Consider the following 10,013-nt stretch of genomic DNA (forward strand, 5'->3'; position numbering starts at 1 on the left):
CTAGCTACCTAAACTGCTTTGAAGACGGATCAATAATCAGTTGAAGGCATTTGTGGAGATCAATTCCATTGTTCATTCACTGCAGGCTGGTTTTCACTTAAGGTGTAAACCTAGAAAGCAGTGGTGCTGGCTCAAGCCGATCTTCAGCGAATTTAAGATACAGATTGCCCAGCAGTTTCTTTACCTCTAGATCGCACCTTAGTTTTTAACACCAATGACCATCACTGCATGTCCTAATAGTCTTGCTTACCAGGGCATTGCTCTAGCTTGGTTCTGGGACAGTTCAATCTCTTGTTCACAGAAGGAAGTTCTAACCTCCTTTACGTCAACTTCACAGAAGAGCATGTATGGGGTACCACTAGGTTCTACCTTGTCCCCACTACAGTTCATCTTTTGTGTACTCATGCTGGCTCGTCTGATGCAGTCATTTGGCTAGACATTCTTCAGGTGTGCCAAGGGTACTCACATAGCTGTTAAGATATTAAATGATTGTGATGTCAGTGCAGGAAATCTGTATAGCTATTTGCAAATGGATGGGTTGAACCAACTGGAGGGAATGGGGAGAAGATGGAGATCTTGATACATCTTGTTTCTACAACATCCACGATGTATGACCTAAGACGTTAGCGGCCTTTCTTGAACTAATCCCTTATGAGAAGAATCTTGGAGCCAAGACTGATGCCTCTGTGAATCTTACAGCTAAGATTAGTACTGTAGTCTGTACTTGATGTTTACATCTGCGTATGTTAAGAATTTTTCACTTTTTTTTTTTTTCTGCCAAAGATAATGATTATGAATGCCACTATCTCTACTAACTTAAACCACGGTAATATATCATAGATAGAGCTTCAGGCAGGATCTATAGTCAGATTCCAGTTGATACAAAGTATTGCAGCAAGAATGATCTATAAAAGTGAGAGCATATTACACCAGAATTGACAGGATTGCACTGCTGCCTGTCAAGAGTAGAACGGAGGTCAAGTCTAAGGCTCTCATTATGAGCGAGTCGTTAAACTACTACATGTGCAGTAATTCTTACCACATATATCGGAATTATATGTTTTATGATAAATATCAGCAGGTCAAACCTGTAATATTTGGGTTCCAAGATTTAAAAAAAAAAAAAAAAAAAAAAAAAAGAAGCTGAGAGACAGAGTCTTTTCAATGGCATCTGCCATCCACTGGAAGAAACTCTTACTAACTGTTTGGTAAGACAGAAAATAAATAAAATTTAGGAAGGCTTTAATAACGTTCGTACCCAATATAACGAATAGACTTTGCTTGGATATACTCCGCTTGACAGGGTTTGTATTTAGCGGTAAGGTGTCATCATGTGTAAGACTGCCTATATAAAACCCAAACACAAAATAAAAATACACATTCTACACAGAACATTTGCACACAGCGGAGAATAACAGGAAAGGGTTATGACCCAAGAAACGTAGAAGAGACCATATTGGTCGGTCAATAGGTTGCACAGCAGAGGGGCAATAGGGAGATCGAAGTAATGTTGCAGACACGAAACTAATGAGTCTGTGGATTCACCTAAAAGTTGAAATTAGGTAACCAAGGATAAACAGTAGACACCACAGATACAGGTATAAGGGGTACACCCATAAACGATGGCGAGTAGCCCACTGGTGGAGGTGTGACTGCAAACTGGAAGAAATACATTTATATTTGAGAAAAAATGGTGACAAATACTGATCAACATCCTCTAGTCAATACTCTGTACTTCCCAAAAGTTACAATGCCGTGTTTGCTCTGACCACCGTGCAGTAGAAGGATTGACAACTGATGCAAAACTTTTAACAATTTCAAAGTACCTTTGCAGGAAAAGTTTACTCCAACACACAGACTCACGCTGCACAGCAGCTAACCACAGAATGGTCTTCAAACAGAAGTTTTGTTAAAAGTTCATATCACTTTTTTTTAACACAGCCTTTTTAACCTCGCAGCAGCATTTCAATAAACTAGCCCATTCTCGGGGTCCCAATGAATCACAGCAAATGGTCAAGAATGTTTTTGGTCTTTTGTTTCGATCCAGTGAGGCCCAGAGGAATATTTCTTGAAATGCTGATGAGAGGTTTTAGCAATTTTTAAATAAATATGTGAACTTTTAATAAATCCTCCGACTGAAGATATTATCTGTTGTGAGCTTCTATGCAGTGTGATACACTGAGTTGAGGGATGATAGTTTTAAGGGAAGATGTGAAAGGAAAATGAGGCAGAGTTACCAATGTGGTCTCTTCAGCATTTCTAGGATTATCAACTTTACCCTTCCTGAAGGACTTAATAGACCGACTTCCGTGGAGTTGATGGTTTATTCTGTTTACCTCCCCTCTTCTGCCTATGAGGTACTTAAATTGGTCTTGGAAGCCAAGTCCAATGTTACACCAAATCTTTCACAATTGCTAAACTCTAAATCTAATAATCTCCATCAAACTCCCATCTAAAACCATATTTAATTGGCCCCAGTAACTGAGCTTCCAACACACCAGATGTTCATATTCAAACTATGAAAGAAATATCCAAGGGGTCCTGGTGGCTGAGCATCAGCTGCTCTAGTTCACACATCGCCACCTACTCAGCTATGCTTACAAGCAATAGACAACTGGTTGCTACAGAATCATCAGAAACGCAGCTTCTGGTAGCAAACTCTGGCTGAGGACCACGGCAAAAATTTGACCCACAATTTTTAGGCAAAGAAAGTTGGACAGCCTCAAACACCTCTAGACCAGTAAAGAAATATGGTGACGTCGTGAATTCCAACAACAAATTAACAAAGTGGCCAAAAATGTGTTGTTTACTATCCTATGTAGGTTCTTCCCTTATCTGGGACTCTCTCAGAGGGCTTTGGCTCCTTACAGTCTACTTTTAACCCGCCTGGACCACATTGACAGGCCCTATACTGTGCTACCAAAACTGCTAATCAGCAAACTATAAAGAATCCACAATGTAGAGCAAGAAGAGTCCTGAATTTCAGCAGGTGCGACCACATCACCACTGGCGTTCCTTGCACTGGCTCCCCGTGGCTAAGGACTCGCATTCAAAGGCCTTTGCATCACCTATCTGGTGATCCATCGAAAAGGACCTACCTTGCTACACTCAAAACTCAAGCTTTACTACCAAAGGAGAAAGGTCAGATACAGACAGGCTGCCCTTCTGGTCACTCGTTAAAAAAAAAAAAAAAACTTAACCTTGGAGATGATCATTCTTCGCTTACACATGCAAGCTCGGGAAGAAAATAAGGACAACTGGCAAACACGTGGAATTTCCAAGAATCAGAAAGCCAAGGCATTTTCCTGAACTTAACAGCAACTGGCTGGAGCGCGCCAGAACACATTCTATATTCTATACTTAATATTCCTTATCGATATTCATCACGCAACTATGTGCTAAAACATCTCCTCCATCACACCACTAATGCATACTTCCATTATTTGTCAACAAGTTTATCATGTCACGCATAACCGAAATCCTGAAAACACAACTGGGTATCTCCTGTCACCCAAATACAGGCAAACTTCACTACGTACTCATTTCATAAAGAATGTCATTTGTTAAAACATTTATAAGTGGGGCTAGGCATTATGATAAATAATCTTAAACAATCCTTATGACATTAAAGAGCAAAATTGTATTTTAACAGGAGGGTGTCACACTCGGAGATTGAAATTAACATGCGCTGTTGGGCTCCGAGTACCCACACTTGCTTTTTTCGTTGGGGAAGAACATCAGCAGTGCACAGCAGAGCTGTATTTGCAGGGTTTTTGATGGGCACTGTCACAGGATTCAAATGGTACTTTGTTTCCGTGGGATACGAGGGTGTCTTAAACTAGAAAGAATATAAGTGGCCGATTTATTTATCCAACGTAATTTCATTGACAGGCACAAGAGCCATTTGCGATCGCCGGCTGAAACAATCAGCTGAGCATGTAAAGATGAGAGCTGGAGACAGTTGGCAGGATAAAGATGGACAGATGGCAACACATGAAATCAGTACACGGGAAGCAATAGAAACCCGCACTCACCTCTCCCGGGCAGCTGTACATGTTCAGCCCCGCGCCCGCACGGTTTACACCCTCCACGGACAAATCTGCTTGCTGGGCATGGGCTAGCAGCAGCGTACCAATTGCCTGGACTACGCTTCCATCTTCCGTCGCCGTTTTCTTGCGTCACTTCCATGTAGCGGCATTCTGGTGCAGCCATATTGGTGGTGGTTCGGTTTCAGGAGAGTCATATTGCCAATAGCTGACGCTGTTACCTGATGCAGTGGCGTTGAGACTGCTGGCGAAAAGTCGGGCTATGCAAGCAATATGATCTTAAAATCACAACTACTAATATGATACCCGCAGAGCTGAATTATAGAGCTGGGCAAATACTCATAGGCAGGGCTCCCAGTTTTTCGTTTTTACTTATTTTTTACATATACATACAGTCAAAAAAATATGTATTTTACTGTCTGTATTTATTTTTTAAATACAGAAAACAGGGAAAATAGGCCTTCTTTGGATGATTTTCTCTACTGTCACTCATGAATGGCAGTTCAGTAGGAGTACTGAGTAAGAGCTGGGGGAGATGAGAAAAATACAATAGATTTCCTAATTACGTTTAATTAAGTGCAGATCTACAGTTATTTATGCTATCCTACATTGCATACAATGCAAGTGTTTTCAGGTAATGCTATTACACTGTATACCGCTGAAATCCTTTAGACATTCAAGTCAAGTATACATTTATTAGTTAAATAAATATGGAAACGTACCCATTTCAGCTTCATTAATACAGTAAATACAAAATAAAAATGGATAAATACTTCATAAATGAGCAAAAAATAAACATTTATAAATTCAGATGGAAATGTAAAAAAATGAATACCATAAAACTGGAAGCACTACTCATATGCATGTCAAAAGCGAGAGCCGAGCCAAGGGGTTGGCTTGGCCCGGAGCATGAGCCAAAGAATAACAAATTGTCATTCATTAACAACAGTCATGTAACCGTATTATGACAAGACTCCTCAAACTTAAAAAAAACACTTTCTTTAATTTGTACGTGCGTTTCACTTTAGTCCTGTTAGATTGTCACTACAACAAGTGGTATTCATTAAAAACTATAGTTTTTAGCGTGAACCTAAAAGCATTTTTGAGTAGCCACCTGCTCAGATGTAACAGGAAAATTGAAAGAGGGATATTTTTGATTTTAAAAAAAGTGGGGGATTTTTTCCCCCATTAACTTGCACTGAAGTGAAGAAAATATTAGGCTAGAGACAGTTAAAATAAAGCTATTTTGGAATAATAATCAGGATTCTTCCACCTGAATTGGGTGTGTTGGCACAGATGAACAAAAGTTAATGTACAGCATACATCCTGAACCAATGTATTTCAAGGTATTCCCAAATGAGATGAAAAAAGAGTCACAATGAAGTAAAGTAATTGCTCACCTTCGGTGCTTAATTTGTGGCAGTGTTCGCCATTGATAGGCACCACACTTAGCACCATCACTTACGGCCTGATTACGCCTTTGGTGGTAGGACTGCCAGTCCGCTGCGGCTGGGAGAATGCCGCCAAGCTGGTGGCATCCCAACTGTTGCATTACGACATTCCTGAGGGGCAGGCGGTGTGTCAGCCGTGCAGCCAAGCCGGCGGCATGCTTCGGCTCAAGGAGAGAGCCTTAAGCCAATGCCAGCTACACTGCTGCGCCTCCAGCAAGTCGGTCATACTGGTTCTATGCACCATGTCATGCATGGCAACCAATGCGCGCACTGACATTGCAGGCATAGGGAGAAAAACAAAGGCCCGGGCCACAAGACACATGGGCTTATTCGCCCTGGGGACCTCTTTTATGGCCCTTTACCTGTTTTTCTCATGGCGGTGCCCCCGCCATGAAAAGGTCAGTGGAGAGGTAGATCATAAAACACAGCGGTGCCAATACCAGCACCGCCACCATTGACTACACCTGTCCCTACCACCATCACCACAGTAGCTCAAGTGGCGGCAGTCTTGTGGCCACACAGATCGTAATCGGGCGGTCGGACCACCGAGGAGGCAGCAGTTGGACCGCCAAAGTCGGTACAATGATCCCAAGACTGCCGAAGCCGTAATCAGCCCCTTAGCTATGAAAGTCCAGCACATGGTGGCTCTGTCTATATTTGTATGGAGCACATCAGTTTAACAAATATACATTTAAAAAATAATTATTGATCATTCTTACTGCATTGGGTGGTGTGAAATTGTACCAACTGTTACATTTACAGCAGTGTGAAGGTTAGTAGGGACCATTTATGGAGGCATGTGGCTGTGATGGCAGTTAAAGTAGGCAGTGGCCTACAGAACAATACCTAGGGCCCTAGTACTTATTTACTTTCAAATTAAGCACTGTTTAGGATGACTCCATTTGGCCAAACACACCACAACAAAGTTTCCTGGTTACACACTGCAATTCTACCACTAGATGGAAATCTCTTTATCGCTCTCATTTTACATAAGGCTCTACGCCACCAAGCGCAGAACCTTTGATCTGTTTGTTACTAAACCATTGTTTTCAGGTGAGTTATTTCAATTGGATAAACTGAAGTGCATCAGATTTACACCCCCAAAGGTCATTAGATTGTACAGCTAAATCTGTCGAGTGGAGGTGTAGGTACATGACAACTTGGAGTTTCCTGATATCAGTATTTGTGTAGCAAAGGTCACTGCATTAAGTTTAATTATTGGAGAAACTAAATCAGTATACTGGTTTAAATAAATAACATGTTATACATATTAAACCAAGCTGCCAAGACGTCTTTCTATAAAATAGATTTAAATTTAAGTAAAGATATTTTATGTAGAAATCACTATTTGGCGTTTGATAGAGCTTGGCACAATTCTAAAGCTATATTAATATTAAAAAAAGAATCTTCCATGCTTTACTTTTTGCTCCATATGCAGTAAAGTGACCACTTTCCCCTGCTCGCTATGGATACCGTCTCCAGTCCTGGAAATAGATTGTTATATTCTGGGTTTTATAGTCTTGTTTTGGTTCCATGGGACTGATTAGACGAACACACCTGAAATCAATAATTTATTGGTTAAACGTTCAGGTCCAGGAGGCACTGTACGTAATGTCCTGAAGTAAGGTGGTCACACTAATTTCCAAGCAATTCAGATCATTACCTTCACCCCACCACCTTTAACTCAGCCTTGCAGAAACACAAATTAACTTTAGAGGGAACCCAAAGACTATAAGTTCCTGCCACGTCCCTGTCATAGCTGACAACGACCTCGCCTCAGTCTTGCATTCACTCTGCCTTCCCATGATCCTGGTATATGTATAAATTCCAGCCTCTTCCAGGAGTCCGATGATTTGCATTTTAAAAATTTGATGTGACTTTTTACAAAGAAGTGCCAACATTAGGAAGCACGGAGAAAAATTAGATAATGAAAAATGGGAGGAATTTGTTTTCCGCATTGATTTGCATTGAACTGGAGACAGTTGTAAGCAGGAGGAAGCTCACTTCTAGCCTTTTTTTTTTTTACTTTAAATACCCGGAGTCTCCTGCAAGTGCCTTAGCGTGTATGATTTACATGAAGTGTAAACGTAATACCTGGCATTGTAGCGTCTAACACCCTCCTTCGCGCTTACTCACCTTCCGTTCATGAGCCTACCTCTCTGTTCTCCAGTAAAGTCAGAAAAGAGCAGATGGCAGCCGTTACCAAGCTCAGATATAAATAAGCCACTGCTTGTGGGGATCTGCACTGAACTATCTGGGCCAAAGGAGACTGCGCTGTTTGGGCTCAGCATGTCACCCATAATATTTCCACCTCCCTTCAGCTATGTTAAGATATAAATTAGGTGGTAATCTACCACTTTTATCACCTCCTCTGGGTTTTCGGGGACACTGGGGGGGTGCTCTTCACTCGGGTCTCCAACAACCCCGGCAAGACAACAAATGGCAGAGGAAGTGGTGTCATCTTCATTGTGATAAAAATGAAGTGAGTTTTGTTTTATGATGCCTTTATGTGAGAGCAGTGATATCTGGGCCCAGTGTCATTGAGGAAAGTGGCTGAGGAGTGCACGGAAGTACAGGAGCTGAGCAGGCCAGAAATGTTTCAGTGTTGTCTAGCCCGGTCTTCCTACCCAAGCTATAATGCACTGCAAAACCAAAGCAACTCCTGCCTGGTTCCTGGATTTCATGGTACCTGGTAAGAATTATAGGAGTCCCTAGAGTGGTGCTCATTTCAGTGTGAGGAGGCGCTACAGGGGGGCTGATGGAGAAGCCATTTGGGTCTGTAGTGTCATGAGGCCTTTTGTGCTAATTACAGACTGGTCGTTGATACACACGCAGCCTGCTCTTTCAAATACATAGCGACTGGTCTTTGTTATTGTTGAACCTGGCCCTTTCTGCAGGGTCATCCCCAGACTTTTTGCCATTCTCCTCCAATTTTTGCATAAGTCGTTTTCCTTGGCTTTAAGACTCTGGACAGTTTACCACTGCTGACCAGTGCTAAAGTGCATGTAAACATGGTAACATTGACTTATCCACAATTGGCATCTTTAATTTCTTTATAAGTCTCTAGTAAAGTGCATTACCTGTGCCCAGGGATTATAAAATAAATGCTACTAGCAGGCTTGCAACACTGATTGGGCCTTCAAACAAGGCTCAGGCCTGCCATTGCAGAGCCTGTGTTTGCAGTTTTAAAATGCCATGAAGACCTGACAAGTTAAAACTCTAGCCAGGCCCAATCCTTTCGTTTTAATACATGTATGTCACCCCTAAAGAAGGCCCTAGACAGCCCGAAGGGCAGGGTGCGGTGTATTTAAGAAGTTGGACATGTAATTTCAAGTGTTACATGTCCAGGTGGTAAAAAGCTCTTACATTAATTTTTCACTACTGCAAGGCATATCTCCACATAGGTTAACATTGGGATTGCCTCATTTACATTTTTTAGGTGCAATCCCCGATTGGGAAGATATGGGACCCCCAAGTTTGGGAAGTCTGGAATCACAATTTAAAATCACAACTTATGGTGAACTTGGATTTTAAGTGTAATTCTAAAAATGCCACTTTTACAAAGTCAGCATTTTCTTGCTTTCAATCATCTAGCTCCTTCTGTCTGTCTCTGAATACACGTTTGGGTGGGTGACAGCTGGGCTCTTGTGCATTCCCTCCAGACAGCCAACACAAAGGGAGCTTAGATGTGACTAAATAGCCACCTGCATTTTGAGAGACAATCCTGGGCAGGATGGGACGGAGGAGCTGAGACACCTAAATTGGCTGTGTCATGAGCCCACACAAAGGGCTGCACAACCCCCTGTAGTGTGTTTGGAGCCAGGGCAGGGGCTCTGTGCACTTCCAAGGCCTCTCTTTGAAGTCTCTCCCAATTTAAAGGAACAACTGAGTAAAAGTACTAGATCTCATACACCACCACTTCAGTACACTTCTGTACCTTAGGACATTCTGCAGGGAAGGACTGCTGTGCTGCTGAAAGGTCTGTCACTGCTGGATTATGCTGGACTCCTGCTTTGCTGTGCCTACCCTGCTGCCCTCCTTGCCTGGGAGTGATAAGGGTGGGATCTGCATCACTACATCCCCAGAACTAAAGTGACTCTAAGGGCTTGCTGGCTTGCCTCCTATTGTGAAGTCTCATGGACATCAAAGACTCTTCTTAACCATGCTACAGCCTCTGGACTCTGCCAGCCGTGAGTCCTTCCCTGCCAAGTGGTGCCAATCCAGTCATGGGCCCTTGGAAATGGGTTCTTCAGCTGTTTATACAAAAATCCACGCATTGTTGTCACTGAGCCGATCACTACTTGTGCTTCTCCCCCCAGCGCTGATGCATCGCTGCTGCCACTGAGGACGAGCACATCACAGCACTGGCTGCACAGCTCGGAATCGATGCAACGCTGGCTGCTCAGCTTGGAATCGATGCACTGCCCTCAGCCCCAACGCATTGCCTTTGAGTCGTCAGCTGCACGGCTCAACAACGACGCGTCACCATCATCACCAAAGGTTCACAGATGATGCA

General features: G+C 42.6%; 1 protein-coding gene across 1 annotated transcript in view; it reads right to left on the bottom strand.

Moving 5' to 3' along the window:
* The window catches only part of FBXL18 (F-box and leucine rich repeat protein 18), a 189,720-nt gene extending 185,551 nt beyond the window's left edge, over positions 1–4,169 (bottom strand). The window contains exon 1 of the mRNA XM_069209993.1: positions 4,035–4,169. Within this exon, the coding sequence (XP_069066094.1) occupies positions 4,035–4,055 (21 nt within the window). The 5' untranslated portion in view covers positions 4,056–4,169. The remainder of the gene's footprint in view (positions 1–4,034) is intronic.
* Between the last annotated feature and the right edge of the window lie 5,844 nt (positions 4,170–10,013).

The sequence above is a fragment of the Pleurodeles waltl genome, chromosome 10 (assembly GCF_031143425.1).
Source record: "Pleurodeles waltl isolate 20211129_DDA chromosome 10, aPleWal1.hap1.20221129, whole genome shotgun sequence".
Taxonomy (NCBI): domain Eukaryota; kingdom Metazoa; phylum Chordata; class Amphibia; order Caudata; family Salamandridae; genus Pleurodeles; species Pleurodeles waltl.